At 35.4% G+C, this 22,622-nt stretch overlaps 1 protein-coding gene across 6 annotated transcripts in view; it reads right to left on the reverse strand.

Annotated features, from left to right (window-relative positions):
• The window catches only part of LOC141508420 (disks large homolog 2), a 2,787,507-nt gene that overhangs the window by 1,092,283 nt on the left and 1,672,602 nt on the right, over positions 1–22,622 (reverse strand). The window contains exon 1 of one of the 6 annotated variants that reach the window (XM_074217023.1): positions 9,356–10,245. The exons of the other annotated variants lie outside the window; for them this stretch is intronic. Coding sequence (XP_074073124.1) covers positions 9,356–9,460 — 105 coding nt within the window. The 5' untranslated portion in view covers positions 9,461–10,245. Of the gene's footprint in view, positions 1–9,355; positions 10,246–22,622 lie in introns of those variants that run through there. 6 annotated transcript variants of the gene reach the window in all.

The following is a 22,622-nucleotide window of genomic DNA, read 5'->3' on the forward strand; positions in this document are numbered from 1 at the left end:
GGATGCTTCATTCCCCTTTATCTAACATAAAGAAAAAGAATACATCTAGGGAATCACATGATACTGGAACAAACCAGAGCTCTCAAATATTCAATTATGTAATGAATTCAAAATGTACTGAATACAAGCATTTTCATTCTCCATAAATATTTTCTTGAAATAAGACTGTGCAGAATAAGTTATTGGAAATTGTATTCCTATCAGATTTGAGCCTTTCTAGGATGTTGCTATGAACAAAGAGTAGCAAAAAGAGTTGGTAAAGAATGAGGAGTCATTAATACTGCAAGAACAAAAGCACTTTGACAAAACAGCTGAATACATAAATAGTGAATGGTAAAGTTCTCTCTTTAAAGTATTGAACATAGGCAGGTTTGCAGAGGATCTGACCAACTCAGTCTGCAGGAGCAAAAAGAGATAATGAAAAGCTTCTTGGATAACACAATCTCAACATGGATGCAAATACACAGAGATATCTAGAGAGACAATGGAAGTTTCTGCTCCTTTATGCATGACTGATTCATGTGCACTTTCCTGGGCTGGATGATATTGAGATTATATGAACTAATATGTGGCCATCACTCTTCCCAGATTGTCTTCACAAGCTAAAAGTGGACATACGTTTTTGTTATTGCAAGTCTCTCCCTTAATCACCATAGCCATGTTTTCAGGAGAGTGTAAAGTTCTTGAGGGGAAGAGACATGCTTATTTTTATCTCTGGATCCCCCTTGGTACAATTCTTATTGATACATAGATGACCCTTAATGATCATTGTTGCTCTTGTCTGTTTCAATGCTTACTGCCCAAGAATGTCCACTCTAATATCTAGCTGGTGATAAATCTCTCTCCCAGTTGCAGAATATTCCACAGCAATGATAATTTGGACCTTGATGTCACCATCTTTCTCTGGTAGCTTCTTCAGAGTAAGTTTACTCCTAAAATTCCAGCTTCCTTGAGATATTAATTTGTTTCTTTGAAAAACTTCTCTGAGGATAGGTGATATAGATGGGTTCATGAATATAAAATTCTAAAACTTCATAGTTTAGATATTCCTTCAGAATTACTTCAGAAGCTTCAACCATTTTAGTACCATAGTCTCCTTTGGTTGTTTATTGGGGCTGATGGAGCCCTTCTTACATTTTTAAATACATAAAATAAAATATACAGTACAAATAAAACCAATTACATAGAAATAAAAGGGTACTTCCCCCACCCAAATTCAGAGATCCTCATAAATAGGGTCTGTTTATCTCGGGCTAAGAACTACTGTCTCAACCCAATGAGTTCCTCCAATTATAACAGAAATATATTTGATGAGTCTATCAGTTAAACACATTTTATTATGTATCAGTTTAATTGAGGAATTTAATTTGGGCATACAAATATAGGCAAACAATATAGTGCCTACCTATAAGAACTTCCAGTTTAATAGGGGAAGACAACATAAAGGGAGAGAGAAAATGGGAAAGGGAGAAAGCCAGTGCCAAGAAGGAAAAGAAATAAAGAGGATGAAATGTTGAAAGTGAAGTGAGTAAGGTTGGAGTCCCTCTCTTAGTGAAGGGAGAGATGCTTTTAAAGTTAGGAAGACCTCACATTAACATAACATAAACTGGCTATTAGATCCTTGAGCTAAGTCACTTAAGCTTTCACTTCAAAGAGAAGTACCAACCTTCATCTGTAGAGAGACTTTCTTCATTAGGAAATTTATATGTCATTGAAATCATAGGTTCAGTCCCTATTGATTTCTAGGTGGTGCAGTGGATATCCCTAAGTGTATGACCCTGGGCAAGTCACTTAAACTCTGTCTGCCTCAATTTCTTTCAGTGTTAAATAAGGATAATAATACCTACCATAAAATGCTTAGCACAATTTGATGTTATTTTTTTAGTCCTATCGGACTCTCTGTGACCCTATTTGGCATTTTCTAGGCAAAAATACTTATCATTTCCTTTTTAGCTCAGTTTTTAGATGAGAAAGCTCAGGAAATAGGGTTAAGTGATTCGCCCAGTGTCACAAAATTACTAAGTATCTGAGGTCTGAATTTGAACTCAGATCCTCCTGATTCCAGGGCTGGAGCCCTATCCTACCACTCAGAAGCATCTTAGCACAATATCTAGCAAATAATAGTTGCTTCATATATACTTGCTTCCTTCCTTTCCTCCTTTTCTAATAACAAACTAAAAATATGTTTGAAAAACAAAGTAAATTGTCTTTTAAGAGAATGAATTAATTTATAGTGTTTAATCATACTGGAAGGAAATAGGTGGCCTGGGACTAGAAGTGCAAAGTATATTGATGGCCTTCAGACCTTTATTGGGCACCATCCTCATTGAGAAGGTAGGATCATCCTTAAACTCATCCCCATTTTACAGAGGAGGAAATTTTAACTACAAAAGGTTAATTGACTTGTACAAAGTTACACAGCTAGCAAACAGTTAAAAAAGCTAAAACTCACATCTTCTATCTTGAGGTCTAATGGTCTTTCTATTCTATAATATAGTTTTTCATGGAGAAGAACAAGAAAGTTAAAGAAAAAGCCAAAGGATTAAATTTTGTGATTTTGATTTTTTTCCACACTTCTGGTAAATAGTTTGTTTTGAGATAAAAGAAACACTACTGGCAAATGTAAGTTTGTGGGATTATCCATGAATTTCAATTATCTAACTGTAACACTTTTCTTCCCCCTTACCACCCATAATCAAATGCTTTCTAGACTTTCATATGGTTTCACCTGAACTGAGAAATCATCCTTCTATTCACATGTTTTGATTAGGGGGAAACAATACATGAATAGATCCAGAGAGGGGACTGAGGTTGCAGGATTCAAGAATAAAGACATTCAATTATGTAGCATTTGGGACAGTAAAAGGCATTTTCTTTCAAAAACCTGGTAAACTAGTGAATGCAAATATTATTGTCCTCTAACAAATGAGGAAACTGAACCTTTGAGAGTTGAAGTAATAATTATAATGATAGTAATTAAAATTATAATATAATAAGCATTTATATAGGCAGCATCACCGATAAAATCCTGGTCTTAGATTCAGGAAGACATAAAATTAAAATCTAACTTCAGACATCTGCTAGCTCTTAACTATAGACAAGTCAGCTAATCTCTGTTTGCCTCAGTTTTCCCTGATATAAAATGGGGATAAAAATGACACCTACCTCCTAGAGTTGTTGTGAGGATTAAAATAAAGTGATAATTATAAAGAACTTAGCACAGTTCTTAGGACATATTAAACACTATATAAAGACTATCATCATCATTTTAATTATTATTATTACTAATTATTTTAAGTTCTTCCGAGAGCCTTAGAAATATAGCTCCATTTTATACTTAGAACAATGCTGGTAGATCAGTGTTATTATTAGAAATGTCAAACAGGAGTAAAAATATGACACAGACCAGCAATATTTTTTCTTTATAAATCTTTTTATTAATATTTGATTTTTCCCAATTGAATGTAAAAACAACTTTTAGTTCTTTTTAAAATTTTTGAATTTCAATTCTCTTCCTCCTTCTCTCTCCACCTCTGTGAGATAGTAAGCAATTTGATATAAGTTCTACATCTCTTGTAACATACATGAATGAGGGAGAAACTAGATTAAACAGAAAATGGGCAAAGTAATAAAACATAAATAAAAAATAAAACAAATGAAGATAAGGTTAATATATGTTTTAGCAAGTCAATTATGACCTTCAGGGAATGTAATAAATGGCACAGTGATCTGTTTTTTTGAATTTGATATTCCCATTTTACAAATGAAACTGAGACAGGCTGACTCATCCATAGTCACATAGATAACAAATATCTGCACCTATCTTCCTGATCCCAAATCAATCCTTCACCTACTAATTCATCTAGAACCCTATTTTCCACACAGCCAGAAAGTAATGGAAGCAGGAGTCCATCCTGTTCTCTTTCTAGTAGGCCACACTGCTCATCTTATTCCTTCTAGGCAGCCTGTGAGTGAGTTGTGGCATATTGAGGACTCTGGGCAGAGTTCTCAGTATGATTTTTTCTGCAAAATTTTCTGCAAATAGCACACAGTATACACTGAGACAAATGACATCAAAACACCCTCACAGAAAGAATAGACCGAGATACTGGCAAATACCTCCAGCGGGACCTGGGTGTGTGTGGTGTGTGTGTGTGTGTGTGTGTGTGTGTGTGTGTGTGTGTGTGTGTGAGCTCACCTGGTACCTTTCTGGCTTTTTACTTGGTATTCTTGAGAAACCAGTAGCTTTCTAAAATAACTGAAGGGCTGAGAGCATTGTGCTCAATTTGATAATCTCTAAACTAACTCTCCAAAGGCAAAGCTCTTTTAACTCTTCCCTAGTTATAGATTTGCCTGTTTTAAGCTTATGTTAAGTCCTGACCATATTCTCTAGGGACAGTCACACTCAAGCAGGAATTCCATTACCATAAAATATCCTTCTCCTTTTCTTTATCTGCTGTAGCATTTGAACGACCCAAATACAAAAGGGAAATGACATTCTGAGCATTGGCTCTGGAGGGACATGACCCCGTTCTAAATTCAACCTCTGGTAGCTATCCATTTGACCTTGGGAAAGTCACTTAACTTCTCTAGGTCTCTGTTTCTTCATGTATTAAATCAAATTGTTGTTCTAAATAACACTATTGTTCAAATGCCACCTATTTATATTATTATCTGTGTGACTTTTCAAAAGTCTCAACTCATCAAATTTAAATATAAATATAAATAAAATGAGGAGTTTGACCTGGATGGCTTCTAGGGTCCCTTTCAGATCTCTATTTAAGATCCCATGTTTCTGTTTTTCTTTTTTCTTTATTTGTTCCTTATTAGTCTTTGTCATTTCTGCACTGCTCTCTAAAACTACTCAGATGCGCCAAGTGAGAATCAAGTCACATCAGTTGCAAAGGATTCCTCTTCCAGTGATGCTCTGTATCTCCTCCAAAACAGTGTTATGTACATACAAGTTACTTAATAAATATTATATGAAATAGATTCAGTTTAAAAGAATATAAGTTCTATGCTTAAGACACTGTGCTAGGTATCATGATAGAAGATAAAAATAGACATAATCTCTTCCCTCAAAGAAGACCTAGACAAAGATATATAACATGAGATGGAACATAAAAAGCATAAAAGTGTGATCCATAAGATAAGTGAGATAGTACAATTGAGAGGTGGGAAATCAGAAGATACAAAATGTTGGAACTGAATTACAAGAAGAAAGAAGACAGGAATATCAATAGGAAGAGATAAGAAGGTTTATATGAACAGGGAGGGAGAAGTGAGGTAAGGAAAGATCATCCCTCTGGTCACTACCTTGGAACATAAAAGTTCTTTCATTCCTTGCCAAAGTATTTACTGTCCACTGTTGGGGGTACCATTTTGGCCCTTCTTTTGGGACTTTGCCCTGGTCATTCTTCCTATTTTGGAGTTGGGACTTAAGTCAGGAGCCTAGTTTCAATATTTACTTCCTACTGATGTGATCATGAGCAAGTCAATTAGGTGTGTGAACCTTCGTTCACCTATAAAATTAGAGAAACAGCAAAAATGAATTGTAAAGTTCTTTTCAACTCTAAATCCCTTTGCGACTTTAGGGTTTATCTTAGCAAGGATAGTGGAAAAGTTTGTCATTTCCTTCTCCAGCTCATTTTGCTGACGAAAAAGTTAAAATTAAGAGGTTTAAATGATTTGCCCAGGGTCACACAGTAAAGTATTTGAGGCTAGATTAGAACTCACAAAGATGAGTCTCCCTGACTTCAGGTACAATTCTCTCTTCACTTCACCACCTGGCTGCCCCTGGTAGATACATAATAACTGATTTTAAAAAATTTTAGTTGATTAATTTATTGACCATCTCAGGCAGGTGAAACTTAGAATGTTAGAGGTAAAGAACATTAAGTGTTCTCTAAATCATTCCTAAATAGTTATCTCTTGAAGATCTCCAAGAAAGGGAAGGGAAACTCTGGCAATGCCAATAGTTCACAATGACAATAAAGATTATTCTCTGCCCTGGTTCAGTTTTAGATAATATTGGAAATTGGTTCCATGTTAGTACCCTATTATCCTCAGTGTGACCTCTTTTTTTATGGTTTTTTTTTTTTTTGCAAGGCAAACGGGGTTAAGTGGCTTGCCCAAGGCCACACAGCTAGGTAATTATTAAGTGTCTGAGACTGGATTTGAACCCAGGTACTCCTGACTCCAGGGCCTGTGCTTTATCTACTGCACCACCTAGCCGCACCTCAGTGTGACCTTTTTAAAGGTCACTTCATCTTTCCTATTTACTAAGATAAGGATAATTTTACAAAGCCTACCATTGAGGAGGTAGGGAGTGGAGATAACACATGGTTTCATATTACTGGGGTATATGTCTGGGTAGCCGCACCTCAGTGTGACCTTTTTAAAGGTTGCTTCATCTTTCCTATTTACTAAGATAAGGATAATTTTACAAAGTCTACCACTGAGGAGGTAGGGAGTGGAGATAACACATGGTTTCATATTACTGGGGTATATGTCTGACTGAAGTGGGAGGCTCAGGATGTGCTATTCAACACAACTTCAGGATTATCAATATGTAAAAGCATTTATGGTTATTTGTATACTATGAGTGCATTGGTAGGAAGGGGAACATACAAACTCATTCTTATGACATTCTGGAAACTCCTGACATTCCTGATACCAGGAATCCAAGAGTTCCTAAGAAGGTCATTTAATGTAATCAGATTTCTTCTTTGGTTTAGTGATCATAATTTAGTAGGAAAATGACATGAATATATATGACCAAGACAATTTGTCATGTAACAGGGAAAGAATTCACTAAAGAGAGCCTTAACTGTGTTCTAATCTGTTCTCTCCTGTATGTATAGACCCAAAAGACATGGCAATATATGTCTTATGACAAGTAGGTCAGAATATACCTCAAATATATCTCAAAATCCCTCTTAAGCAAGGCCTTTATGAGAACAAACAGAACAATGAATTAGCAGTCAATAGATGACTTAGTATTCAGTTAAAAAAATTCATCTAAAAACTGGGTGATTAAAAATAAGTTGTACAAAATACAACCCATATAAGAAAAAAAACAAATTATTTTAAAGAATCATGGATTGCTCATTCTGGAAAGGTCCAGAGTGACTGTCTATGCTTAGGGGATCCTAGACTCTTTTTGTACATTGCATAGATCCCTTTGGCAGTCCATTAAAGCCTAGTTACCCCTTCTCAGAATCAGTATTTTTAAATAATACAAGGAAACACAAAATTTTGGTTAGATGTTATATGGATTCCCTTCCTATAAACATAATTTTTGAAATGGAAGGAAATGCTGAATTTCTCTTAGAGGGTAGTTGTAATTATTTTCCACCTTATCCAAATTGAACCCCTTAAAATCCATCAAATGACTGCTTGGGGTCCTGGGGATCCTGAGGTTAAGAACCTGTGACATAACCCAAATCTGTTAAGTTAATTATAGGGAAGCTGAAACCTAGAGAGGGAAATTTGAACTTTAATTTTATCATTTACAAAACGAATTTAAAGAAACACGATAAACTCTAAGGTCTTTGTCATCGTACATGCCTATCTCAAGACAAATGAATTGTTAAAGGCAGAAACCAGAATTCAGGTTTTCAGATTCCTAGGTCAGTGTTTTTCCAGTACTGCTTTACCAGTGCTGCCTTAATTGTGTAATTAGAAGTTTTGAAATTAAAAAAGATGTAGGAGACTGACACAGAGTGTACAGATATAGGAGTGGGAAGAGGAAGCATCTCGGAATGCCTTCTGTTGGGACGAAAGTGCCAAGGCGCTTTTCTCTGAGAAAGGGTGCCACTTTAACTAAGATTACTTCAGTCACTTCTCAAGCTTAGGATGTAAGTAATTCTGAGGGGGCCAAGAAGGAGGGTTCTACAAATATAGGAAGGGAACAACAATGGCAGTGTCTAAGAGAAGCAAGGATTGTATGTGATCATTGGGGGACTTCATACATACACATCCCTACTTCTACTCCTTAGTGTCTGTTCAGTATCTGGCATGAGGCTTAAAGGAGTAAGTTAACAAAGATACAAAAGACAGGAAAAGACTGAGAGTAAACACAGTCTCCAGTTCCTAATGGCACAATTACTACTGAATATGAACGTGAGAGCATCTGTCTCACAGTTAAATTTTTTTTCCAAGTGCCAGTGCAAATATCATACAGCTTTCAGCTTAAAGCTGTCAAAGTTGATTTACAGTGATCCAGCTAAAAAACTCAGGAATCAATTAGAGAACTTCAACCCACATAGCCCTCTTTGATACATTGAGGTAGTTCCCAAATCACAGAGGAAAGTACCATTGCTTCCAACAGCAAGCATCAAAACGATGAGAGCTTCAAAGCTGATTTCTTTCAACTTCTGACAAAAGTGACTCTCCTGGGTGTCGGTGTCTAAAATAATGGCTGTTTTAGTGATAAAATAGCTCTTCATAGGGATTCTTTTTAAAAGAAAGTTTCCCCTTGTATTAGAAAATCTCAATAATAGTGTCTTTAACATGAGTTACAGAGCAGACTGATTAAAGCAATTAATAAGCTTTTCCCAATTACCTTACCTCCCTTATCAAAATGCAATCATCTTGACTATTCCAGAGGGAAGTCTTCTAAATCCGCCAGAAAATAAGTTTGATAAAAGAAATGATGATTTGCTCTTTTAAATGGACTCTGCATAACCATCAAACTATGGTTCCCCAATACAAGATTATAAACATTATAGCATGGTAATTTATTTTGTACCCCCCCAAAAAGAAATAAACTGAGGGGATATTACAGAAAGTCAAAGATATACTGAATGCAGCAGCACTTTAAAGAATAATTTTAGATCTGTAAAGAACAGAACTCTTTCTGAAAACTTGCAGATCTCCTCCAGATCTTCAACTTTGTGCTATGCACAAGATGGGGAGGAGATAATTGAGTTTATTCAACTTTGGGGTTCACACTGGGAGGCTGTCTATTGTAGTAGATTCCATAGATCTGGCATGAGCACCATCAAACAGAAATACTTGCTTCAGATAAATATCAGTAACACCTCTTCTCCAAAGGAGCCTCTGAATTTGCAAAAAGGTCAATGATTTAGAGCACTCAGCTTTGACTTTTCCTGGTATCATGATTAACTCTTCATCCCTGACAGATGCACTGAAAAGTACTAGAATTAAATTCTTCCCTGAATCAAAGCTAAAATCCTTTCTCAAAACAAATACCTCAAAGATTTTTCATCTTTTTAGAAGGATGAACTACTGACCACTTTCCTAGATTTTAAAAGTTAAAAAAAAAAGCTAAATTTCAAAGTAAAGGAAAAAAATTCTTAGCAGGGGTTACAAAAAATCATATTTTCCTTACCGGTATAAATGCATGTTGCATAGCTTGCTCACATTTTTTTAAGGACGCAATAGTATCCCACAAATACTGATAGTCCACAGCATGGGAAGCATTTGACCGGTCCATGATGAAGGCTGGTACCACTCTAACTGAGCTCAAGCAACTCAGTCGAAAGGGGAAAAAAAAGGGACTGCAGATCTGTTACATAAACTTCTTAATTAGATCTGCTACACAAACTGCTATCTTAGGACTGAAAAAAGTTAATCAGAGCATTTCTTTCAGGGGATAACTGGGCATGAGACAGATGTTGTCATTGGGAAGGATTTTTATTCCCACACTTGTGAAAAGCAAGGCCATCCATGATCCACCCGTCTGCATGCTGGTCTGTCAATACTGCACATACCATAAGTGTGTGGGGGAGAAGGAGTAGTAGGAGGAAAGATGTGAGAAATTTTTCAAGCCAAAGATTTGGATAGCAAGTCATGAGAGAAGACATTGAGGATCTTGGGGACAGTGAGCAGAGTTTCATGATGAAACAAAAACACCCACACTTTCTTATACCGTAGCATGAATTAGAGTGTCTGCAAGGCTTTTACACAGAGAGACTGGGGATATGCTCATTTGTTTCAGGCATGTCTGATTAGGTGACCCCATTTGAAGTTTTCTTGGCAAAGTTACATTACATTACAGTTCATTTTAGAGATGAGGAAACTGAGGCAAACAGGGTTAAGTGACTTGCCCAGGGTCAAACAGTTAGTAAGTATCTGAGACCAGATTTGAGCTCATTTAGATGATCTTCCTGATTCTAGACCTGACACTCTGTCCACTGGGCCACCTAGCTATCCAGATATAATAGTAGTTCACATTTGATTAATGCTTCCTATCTAGGAAGTACTTTTCCCTACAACAAAGTTGTGAGAAGGGGAGTGACAGCAGTAATCTCATTTTACAGATAATGAAATTAAAGCTCTAAGAGATAAGGCATTTGTTCAAGGTCACACATTTAGGTATTGGTAGAATACTCTGGCTCACACTAAAGTTCTTTAAATGTCAGATATGGAGTCAAAGAAGTTGGGTCTACTGTTGTCTATGTGACCTTGACCAATCATTTTCCTTTTCTTTATTCTCCTATAAAAATGTTAGCGGTGGAGGTTTGTCAACTAGATCATCTCTAAAGTTTTTTCAATGGCACAACAATTCCAAATTCAATTCATTTTTTGCTAAGAAATAGATTATCTAGTTCAGTCTCCATTTGATTCAAGAATAGTCTTTGTAATATTTTATTGATGGAATGATTTGTTCAGTGAAAAGAAACTAATGAGACAACACATCACACTTTTGTACAGCTATAACTGGTGGAAAATTCTTCCATATGCTAAGCCTAAACTTGCCTTCCTATTATTTATATTCAGCGGTTCTAAGTGTGTTTACAGTTACGATGACAGATCTAAGTCTTCTATTATAGATCTGCAAGTTTTCAAAGAAAATAATCATGTCCTTTCTGAATCCTACTTTCTTCAACTCTTTCTCCTGGGCCGTGATTTAGACCCATAACAATATTCATTTTCTTCTTCTGGGAAAATTCCATATTGTCAGCATTCCTCCTAATAAGGGGAACTGAGAATTTGGCACAATGTTCCGGATGCATTCAGACAGGTGAATGATACACAGGGAGATCATCTGCCTTATTCAAATGTTATTTCTCTGAATGCATTCTAGGATTGAATTATTTTGGGGGTCATTCATGTCATATGGCATATGTACACACAAACATGTCTCAACATATGTAGATAAACATATGAAAGTATGCATGATAATTCACATGTATATAATTTAATACTGTTAATACTGTTACAACACTCTAATGAAGCAGCTATGTATATAGAGTTTGGTTAAATAATCATGTGTCAGATATCTTGACATTTTGTTATGAGATCTAGAAGTGATGGTACTCTCTCTGATGGATACCTTAATTGCTGCTGCCCTTATTATTACTAGGCTATCTGCTCTGGCACAATTTATTTGTGACTCTCCCTGAAGAATAGTTAGAAGCTTCAGTGAGTATAAAATATTGTTGGTGTCTTATGTTTCAGACTCAGGTCAATTTGGCTTCCCTTGTTCTGCAGTGTACATTTTCTCATGAGCTATTTTAAAAATTGTGAATAGCAAAAAAGTATCAACAGTAGAAAAAATAGTCCTCACATACTTTTAATATCTGAAATAATAAATCCAGAACCCAGAACCATTTTGTCATATCTGAGGGCTGCAAAGGGAATCTCGGACGTTATCTATTAAAACCTTCTCCCTAATGCAAGAATTCCTTATGCAACATCTGACAAATGGCTATCCCAGCATTACCCAAAGACCTTCAGGAAAAAAAAGAAACAAAAATGTAATGCCTAACAAAGTAATTGGCTGCATTGTTGAAAAGTTCTAATTGCTAGAAAGATTATTCTATTGAGTTGAAAACTGCCTTTTAGGTAAATGGTAGAATTTGTAGACACAAGAACCATAGCAATCATCATCTAATCCAATCTCATTGTCCAGCTTTTTTGCACCTGCTTTAGGAGACTTGACATTTTTCCTTCTTTCTTGAAGAAGACTATGACATCAAAGAGGTGGTAGCATGACAAGCACGTGAATTGGATTTGAGTGAGGGCATGGTGTGCTAACCATTTCACTTTCTCCTCCAGAGACATCTGGGACCAGTGTTCAGATATGATTCAGGACAACTGGACATATCCCCAGATTCCAGGCAATCACGAAATGACTAACCCAAGGTCACACAATTAGCAAGTGTTTGAGGTCAGATTTGAATTCAGGTCCTCCTGATTTCAGGACTGGTGCTCTACCCACTTCACATCTAGTTTAGAGGTTTACACAGAAGAGCAGACTTGGCCAAGGACATTCAAAGCAATAGGTCTTTATTAGGTACAATGTAATCCAGTCAGTCAACAAACACCTATTAATAAATTCTTATGTGCTAAGTTTTGAGAATATAAATAAAAACAAAACATGAGTCTTTCAAATAGTTCATGTAACAGAGAAAATAATATATTAAAAGTATGACTAACAAAATGGAAAGTTTTTAAATTAAATTGATAGACCCAAGGGCATATTCTTAGGAGCAAAGGAAGAAAGGCAAGAATATATCTGGAATATTGTCTATGGAGGGCCAAATATATTACCAGATCTCTAGAGAGAATGGCTCCATGAATACTGCCATGGGAAGATCATGGGAAAGTGGGATATGAGTGCCATGATCTTTGTGTCTCTTCATGACTCCTTTTGGGATTTTTTTTTGGCAAAGATACTGGAGTGGTTTGCCATTTTCTCTTCCAGCTCATTTTGCAGATGAGGAAATGGAAACAAATGAAGTTAAGTGACTTGCCCAAGGTCATATAACTAATGTCTGAGACTGGATTTGAACTCACAAAGATGAGTTCCAAGACATAGAGTAGTTTAATGGCACAATGGATAAAGCTGTGTCTTGCTTGGGAAAGTCTTTTAACTGATTGCCTCACATCCAGGGTCATTTCTAGTTTTCTTGATTCATATCTGGCAATCCAGGAGAAAGAGAGACTGGTGACTCAGAATAGTACCCCCCTCACTTAAATCTGATTCACTTTTCTGTCATGACATCACCTCCCTGATGTCATGGTCTTCTTCAAGTTCAAAGGACAAACATCATCATCATCATCACCATCATCATCATCATCATCATCATCATTATATGTGCCATACAATTCATTTTCAGTATTTGTATTTAAGGTAACACATAAGATTAAAGTCTCACTCTGATTATCATAACCTGAAAGTCAAAAGCTTGCCTAGGAGCATGGAAATTTCTAACATGGAAGGTTCCAGGCATAGAAAATTCCAGGAAACAGTCTAGTTAGGAAGATTTGGTATGCTTTGGGCCAAGATAACTGATTACAAGAAAGGCTAATGCCAGAAAACCAGAGAAGAAAGAATTATCTAATCCATCATTTAAGAGATGAGATAGTTGAAGTCCAGAGAAGGCATGTGACAACCAGTAGGTAGGAAAATCGCAGATCTGGGATTTAGAAAGAAATTCCATAACTCTAAAGCCAAGACTCTTTGCTCTAAACACTTGTAAATTCATGCTTCAAAAATGGTGAGGTACCTTTGAAAAAAAAGTAGATGATAAAAGAGAATAGAGAGTAAAGAGAAGGAAGAACAAAAACCAATATCCAAAATCATGTTCATTTACCAGTGAGGAGACAGGTCCAACAGCATTGAAGTATAGATGAGAGAGAAAAAAGGACTAGCTAAGGAAAAGTGTATCTATGCATCTAGGAAGAACTTTCCCCTGAAGCTCTAATTTTTCTTCACTTGAGATTCAGGAATTTGATTTTTAGAAACAATTTGATCACTCCAATTCAGTATAACTCATTTCCTTTTATATCTATAAAAACACTGAGAAGGGATCCATAAGCTTCACTATATTGTCAATGGAGTTCATCACACACACACACACACACACACACACACACACACTCAACACACATACTGACATAGAAACCCTCTTTTAAACCATAATGATTCATTATGGAGTTGGGAGCAAAGTAGCAAGATGATAGAATGTATATTTTGGAAAGATTATTCCATGAAACATAGATTAGATATACAGGAAAGAGAATGAAAACTAGGCAAGAGGTATAGGAATAATTTAGCTATAAGAAGGCAGGGTGTAAAGGAGAGGAGATCTTTTCAAGAATAGATGAAAAAGGGCAGGACCTGAGTTCAAATCCACCTTCAGACACTTAATACTTATTCAACTTCCTGGGTTCTGGATAGTGGACAATTTTCTCGAGATTTCCTAGTCACCAATGGCATAAGACAAGGATGTGTCCTTGCTCTCATACTTTTGAGCATGATGTTTTCAGCCATGTTATCAAATGATATTTATCAGTTAGTAAATGATTTGAATTTATATACTTCAGTGTATACAAGTTGCTTTAAAAAAATCAACTCATTTGATCAACATAATAACACTGGGAAGGAGGTGGCATTGCTATTTTCATTTTACAGTAGAGAAAATAGAGGCAGACAAAAGGTTAAGTGATTTTCCTAGGACCACTCATATAGTAAATCTAGGTCTGGGGCCATATTTGAACTCAGATCTTCCCAGGTTCTTCCTGCAACACTTAGCTATAACATTAATATTACTATGACTGACTCCTGCTAAAAATGAAGTGAAATATATATATATATATATATGAATTTTAGAAAAATAGTCTGTATGTAATACCTTATTTGATGAAATTTGTGCAAGCTATACCAAATCAAGGTCTTTCTTCTACAAAATGTTGATGAAAGGAACTCACAATTATATCATATGAAGAACAGTTAAAAGAACCAGGAATGATTAGCATGGGAAAGAATAAAAAATATTGTGGTGAGAGAGGCAGGGGTACCTTTGTCTTTAAAAATTTAAAGGGTCATATGGTGAAGTATGAAGAGCATGTGGAATAGGGACAGAGGATCTGGGTTCCAATCCTCTACTTCTGATACATGCCATCTGTGTGACCTTGGGCAAGTTACTTGGCCTATGTGGCACTCTGTTTCCTCATCTGCAAAATGAAGGGTTAGAACAAGGTCTAGAACAAGGTTAGAACAAGGACCTCTTTGAGGTCCTTCCCAAGTCTAGAATCATAAGTCTTTTTTCCCATGAACTTCAATGAATCAGAAATTTGTAATAACTAGTAGCAAATAATTTGGAAAATATAAATTAGGGGATTTTACTATGTTATACTAGAAATATTTTATTTTGCTGCCTGCCTACCTTCTTCTTACTGATTCTCCCAATACATTTGTAAGTCCTTCTTTAAACTAATTTGTATTTATTTGTATTTACTCTCTATATATTGTATATATTTGGTATATAGTCTATATATTTCAGAGAAGATGTTGACCTGCATAAGTAAAGTTTCCTCACCATTTCTATACCATATTTCTATCCATATATAGATATGTAAACAATGTCTCCCTTATAATTATCTTATCAAAATAAACAATTTTACTTGTCTTAGCAAGCAATGTCATCTGATTTGAATTAGATTACCTTTTCCCTCCATAGAGAAATGGTAGAAATCAGCCTAGTACATAGGTATGGCCAAGACGTGTCTGAGTCTCAGAAACTGGCACAGGCAAGTCGTTAAGCTATCTTGCTCAGATTTTCAATTTTCTCTCTCCTCAGCTGAGGGAGCTGAAGAATATTGATATTTTAAAACTTGCTCTGTGCTAATTTGCAGAGACATTCTGTAGTTTCTGATTTAACTTAATATTTCTTCAATGTGTCCAAGGCTATTTGCCTTGGAGAATCATCTTTCTCAATAAATCCAAGTGCCTTCTATTTATTCTCCTTCATCATGTTCCTCTGGCCTCCCCTCATCCACAGGCTATGTTACTGCCTTTCTCCTCTCCATGTACCCCATGAAGCTATTCCTTCCTGGTACTTTCTCTGTGAGACTTCCACTCACCAGGCTTTTCTTGCATAAAATGCATATGTTGAATTTTCTGTTAGATATGAGATAGAAAAAAAACTAAAATAATATTCATCTCTAGCCATTTATTTTTTTCAGGTATATTCATATTTTCTTTTTTTCCCTTTTTTTGTCTAAGTGTCATGTTTTCTCATCTCAAGATCTTTCATTCTCTTAAACTTACCTTTAAATTCTTACTCCTTCTTATCCCCCAAACTATTTTTTCATTTAAAGTGCCCACAAGTAATCTGACTTTCTAAGTTCTGCCTCTGACTCTACCACTCAGTAAAGATGTGATCTTGGACAATTGGGGTAATAAAAGATTGTCTTCAGAATCAATCTTTTCTGCATCATGCTTTCTCCACTGCCATACTATATTTTTTCCATGGTTTATTTCTGTCAGTAAGAAATTAAAATGTTGACATGAAAGTGTTGGAAGTTCAAAGTCTAAAGTTTATAGGATTAAGGGAGAGTTTAAAGAGAGGGTAAAGTATAACTAAGGGATAGAGCAGTAATGGTGGAAATTCAGACTTCAGTGACAAAGATATTTTGTGGTTGGGTGGCATTCCCAGAACTTTTTAAGAATTACAATCACAAAAAACATCTAGCTACTCTGCTGGGCCCCAATCAAGCCTTGGTGCTGTAAAGAATGCCAGTAGAATCTCAAGTGATTAGAAATAGAATCACAGGCTATCATTGGATATCCAATAGCCCAACAGTCTTACAAATGAATCAATTGAGGCCCAGTAAGGCAAAGCATAAAAGTATCTTGCCTCTTTATCTAGCAACTAAGAGTCACAATTTGTATTCAAAACTAGATCAATGGAGATTTCATCTAATGAAATAAAATTGCATTTCCCTCTTTTATGCTATAATCCCAGTTTAAAGTCTCCTTAACTTGCCTCTTCTTTTTATGCTTCCTTTTCTACAGCTATATTCTCCTACTGTTCTTTTTTCTTTTCTTTTTATTGATATTTTATTTTTCTGAATACATTTTATGAAAATTTTTCAATATTCATCCATATGTATATGAATCTTTAATAAACATTCTCATAGTTATTTCTTTTTTTGCAAGCAATGGGCAAATAAAATCAATCTATCTTTATTTTGGAGTATCCAGGATTCTGAGTAGTTCAGGAGATAGAGTTCTGATCTGGAGTCAGGAAGATCTGAGTTCAAATTTGACTTCAGACATTTACTAGCTGTGTGACCTGGGAAACCCTATTTTTCTCAGTTTCCTTATCTGTAAAATGAGCTGGAAAAGGAAATGGCAAACCACTTCAGTATCTTTGCCAAGAAATACTCCAAATGAGGTCATTAAGCATTGGAAATGACTGAATGCCAAAAATCTTTATTAAAGAATTTACACACCCTGAGTTGTTAACACACCCCTGGATTCAGCAGTGTTTGATTCACTGTCTTTAATATATATATATATATATATATATATATATATATATATATATATCATACCTTAGGCAGAGATGTTTACAGATGCAGAATGAAATGTATATATAATAAGATTGTAGATGTAGAGATGGAAGGTGCCTTGGAAATAATATAACCCTAGTTTTCAGAAGTGCATCCAAGTTAGGTGACTTGCCCAAGTTACACATTTAGTAAGAGGTTAAGGTCGGTATTTGAATTCAGTTCCTCTGATGTGTGTATTTGTTTGTATCTATCTCTCAGGTGTCCAGTGTAATAGTCTCACTTTTCTTCACCTGTTAAATATGGGTAAAAATGCTTCTGCTACTTTCCCTACAGGATTATTGAGTGAAGTGCCTTAAACCTTAAAGTGTTACAAATGATCATAAATAAATTATTGTCATATTTTTTTATAAATTCAGGAAACACAGGATGCCATGACAAGTGTTCCCTGATCTCTAGGAACCAATAATTTAAATTCAATTCCATATACTTTTGATTAGGGACATATCATGAGTAAAGCCTTGCACTAACTTCTAGGCATTTAAAAAAAAAAAGGTCAAGGAAAAGTTTCTGCCATCCTGCATCTTACACCTTACTATGGAGATATGATGGGCACATAAATAGTTGATGTCAAAAAAGTTCAAGAGACATAGCTTTGGGTAATCAATAATTTTTCAATGATTTATTTTAATTGAAGAATTATAATATATATAATATATAATTAATGGTAAATTTAATACTTTAATTAATACATTTATCATTTATTAATAATTCTAGCATAATACTAATAAAATGGGTCAATGACACTCTTGGCAATGGGTTCACATTCTATCTAAACTTTGAAAAGTAGGTGTTCCTGAGGGTGGCAATCAACTCTGGTTAGCAATGGGAATGAGGGGTGGCTAGGTGGCGCAGTGGATAAAGCACTGGCTTGGAGTCAGGAGTACTTGAGTTCAAATCCAGTCTCAGACATTTAATAATTACCTAGCTGTGTGGCCTTGGGCAAGCCACTTGAAAATTCTAAAAAAACAAACAAACAAAAAAAATCAATGAGAATGAAAATTGTTATGAGGGTTGGACCTATTTTAATGATGGACTAGGAAATGTAACTGAGTAGAGTCACTTACTTCTAAATTGCCCAGCTGTGGAAAATTTAATCAAAAAAATTTATTAGCATCAAATGTAGAGCACAATGGGCTTCCCCATCTTAGATGAAATTCCTTTTAAGATTGGGTGAACAAGATTGAAGAGAAAGTTAATTCAGTCTCATTAACAGAACATCCTATAGACTTCTGAAAAATCTTTTCCCTGATTCAATAATTGATTATTAATATTAGAGAGAAGTAATAATTTCTCTCAATATGAAATATATATGCTATTGGAGATCATATTTTGAGTAAGAAAAAAGTACTTTTAAACAACCTGAGGAGGGCACAATCTTTTTTCATTAAAGAAAATTGGAAAAGTTGTTAAAGAGCTGGAATCCTTTGAAGACTTTTCTTTGAAGGAAGTTGAAAATTTTCAATACATAGAGATGTAGAAGGAACACATTCAAGGAATGGAGTTTACATCAACCCTTTAAGGTCATAAATTTAAATCTGGAAATGATCTCAAAAGTCATTTTGTACAACTACCTCATTTTACATGCAAGGAAACTGCTGCCCTGAAAGAAGTTCTTGTCCCGGATCAGATGGTTTAAGGAATGGAACTGGGCATTTGAACCTCCTCTGTTAGCACAATTCCCCCACCCAATATTGCCCTCAGGTAGGGAGGACTGATATATCTACTGCCCTGTCAGCCTCCATTTTACAGAAGAAGCAAATTGCTGTTGTAATCCAAAATCTTTTCACAGGGTTGAAATTTTGCAGTTAAGTTTTAAAGATGAACTATGACCTGGATATAGGTTATCAGCAGAATTGTAATGGTCTTACTTCCTTGTAGCAATATACTTTTAGTCTGCCAACATTTCCCCAAAACAGAAAAGTCAAAACTAGCAGTGTTCCTAATCATGACTTGATGCTTTTTTAATACCACTTTAGTTAGTAACATTTCATTTAGAAACTTCAGTAAGAGAGGAGAAATTATCAATATGCTTTTGGTAATTAAAGGAAAACTGCTGAAATAGTTTCTAATCAGCATAACTAAATAAAAAGTTAATTTTGATCTTTTTTATGTCTTTTAAATACCATAGAAATTTTCACTTAAAGAATCTTTAAACAACAAAACCAAGTCAATTTCTATAAAAATTGCTATGAAAATAGACATGTAAACAGGATCATAGCCATCTCCTCTCTCTAGATGTTCACTGGATACACTGAAACCTGAAATTCTATTTTGACTCCACTTCTTAGAATTCTTGGCTTCCTTCTGAACTCACCTCAAGATTTATCTGTACATGACCTCTCCTGGAGTCCTCAACAGCTACAGCCTTCCTTTCAAAAGTTGCCTTTTCTTCTTTGTATGTCTCCTTTATGAACCATTGCTAAATACCTTGGTTCCCCTATTAGACTATAAACTCTTTAAGGGCGAGATTATCTTTGTCTTTCTTTGTATCCCCATTATTTAGTGCAGTGTTTGACATATATTAAGTGCTTATTTAATGTTTATTGATTTATTGATTAAAGGGAGAGAGATTGGGTCCTGCCTCCTGCCTGATTCAGGAATCCATTCCATAAAATGGAACAAAATGGCCATTGTCTTGCTTAATTACTTTGAGTGAGGGGGGATTCAATGAGAAAGCCTATTCCATTGATAAGGTAGCTCTCCTTTATGGGGAAATACCTCTTCGATTCAGCTAAACTATGTCTCCATGTAATTACCACCATGCTACTTCTATATTGTGGATTCAAACATCTGATAATCAGAGTATTTTTCTTTCACATAGTAGAATAAATGCTTACTGCCTGGATGAATGAATGAATGAATGAGGTCTCTCTTCCCTTTTTAAAAAATTATTTATTTATTTTTTTCATAGGCACATGTATGCTTTTAGGTTACAAAATTTCCTTCTAATCTCCCTTCCCACTCCCCTCCCCTCAGTGGCAAACAGTCAGATTAGCATTGTACATACATATTTTGATAAACATATTTACAGACTAGTAATTTTGGGTATGAGGAATTAGAATTAAGGGAAAGATACATTTTTTATAGGGAAAGGAGATAATTTTAAGGGGAAAATTGATAATTTTTAGAAAGAGGTCATCAGATTCTGAAGGGTTTTTTTTTTTTGTGTCTCTTTTGTTTTGTTTTTCTTCCTCTGAATGGGGATAATATAGTTCATGACCATTCTAATACAGTTGCCCTAGCTCTCTGGACTGCTGAGAGAAGCTGCTTCCAACAAGGTTGTTCAAAAAATTGACTTGTTTTTGTTGTTTAAAGAATTTTTAAGTGAAAATTGCTATGGTATTTAAAGACATAAAAAGATCAAAATTAACTTTTTATTTAGTTATGCCGATTAGAAACTATTTCAGCAGTTTTCCTTTAATTACCTTCCTCCCTCCTAAAGACAGTTGATCAAATCTGGAAGTCTATGCTATATGATCTTTCTGTCCTACTTTTTCCTAAAAAAAATAGAAGAGAGTGAGAAAACTAGCTCCAAGGAGCTGATTATTTCAAACTTTTCATAGGACCTTCCTAACATGCTGTTATATGTAAAAGTAACTGATCAGAGAATAAAAACTTAGAACACTAATTAGGATTATTTTTATCATCTGCCACAACAATAGTTGCCAAATCCAATTCTATTTTGTGCATATGAATGAAGTGTTTATCACAGAAAGTCATTGTGCTCAGGACTAGGGATACAAATATGACAGACACAAAAGTAAGTTCTATATAAAGTAGGGGCAGATTGAGAGAGAGAGAGAGAGAGAGAGAGAGAGAGAGAGAGAGAGAGAGAGAGAGAGAGACAGAGAGACAGAGAGACAGAGAGACAGAGAGACAGAGAGAGAGACAGAGACAGAAAGAGACAGTGACAGAGAGAGAGACAGGGAGAACTAGATAGGCAGAGAAGGATGGAGGGACAGAAGGAGGGAGGGAGAGAGAGGAAGGAAAGTTGCAAAGGAAAAGGTGTGCAACTTGGGTCTGAAGAAAGGAAAATGATTCAAGTGCTGAAGATGGAAGAGATAGTGTGTTCTGAAGGCTTAAAGGATGTAGGGATTTTCAGAGGAGTGAAATGGTGAGATGGAATCTGATTCAACTAGCAGTTCTGTTCATTTGTAATGTAGAGAGCATTAGAGGTCCAAGGAAATCTGGACAAGCAGGTAGAGCTAGATTGTTGAGCCTCAAATGTCAGTTTAAGGAGTTCACATTTTATAGTAAAAAGCATTGGGGAACCATTAAAGGCATTTTAACTGTGGTGCATATGATCAAACTGTGGCTTTAGGAAGATTAATTTGGCAGTTGAGTGAAGGATAGATCAGAGAGGATAGAGCAGTTAAGAAATTCTCTAAATCAAGTGTGCTGACTGCAACATTTAAGCACAAGGCTTCCATCAAGTAGAAACTTAGATGGTAAATGGAAATGAATTAAAGATAACCAGCGAGTTCAAATAAATATGAAGTATAAAAGGATGAGGCAAAAAGAAACAGATGGAAGGACAAGGATAGATTTAGGAATATTGCCAATTACACAAATTGAGTAAGATACAAATCTCTGAATTGAACACTGGCATTCACAATTAACCTGCCAACTAACTTAAAAGCTAACAATTAATGTGAAGTATAATTTAATGCTTTTTAAATGGTAGAGAATACATATGTCCTCATAAAAGTCCTTAAGAAGTCAATAATAAAGCCCTAAACTTTGCTTTAATATTGTGATTTCTTTTATCTGTTTTAACACTCAATATTTCACTCCAAATGTTCATATGGACTATTTGTGCACAACTTATGATAGAGTGTTCTGACCTCATATTGATCGGTATGATCAGTCACAGTTACACATTATAACTTGACTCCAACACAGTGAAGCCATTTAAGTCCTCTTTGAGAACAAAGGAGAACAACCAACAACTATGGCAAAACATTTACATATTCTGCTTATCTAAATGTGATGCCCTGATTGTTTTAATGTCTATTTTACCTCCTTTGATTTAGGGAAGAGATTCTGACACTCTTGCACTCTTGATAAAAGAAAGGCAATGACATAGAATCCAGAATTGTGGGACTTGAATCTGATGATCTGGGCTCTAGTTCTAGCTGGCACTTTTCATTGGGTAAGACATTTAAACTACCCAAAAGTAGCTTCCAGGATAAGACATCTGCAAAATCTCATACCAGATCAATTTGTTATCTCAAACCAGCAGACAGATGTGTTATCTTCTATTATAGTCAAATACAGATACAAGAAAA

Source organism: Macrotis lagotis, chromosome 1 (genome assembly GCF_037893015.1).
Source record: "Macrotis lagotis isolate mMagLag1 chromosome 1, bilby.v1.9.chrom.fasta, whole genome shotgun sequence".
In the NCBI taxonomy this organism is placed as follows: Eukaryota; Metazoa; Chordata; class Mammalia; order Peramelemorphia; family Peramelidae; genus Macrotis; species Macrotis lagotis.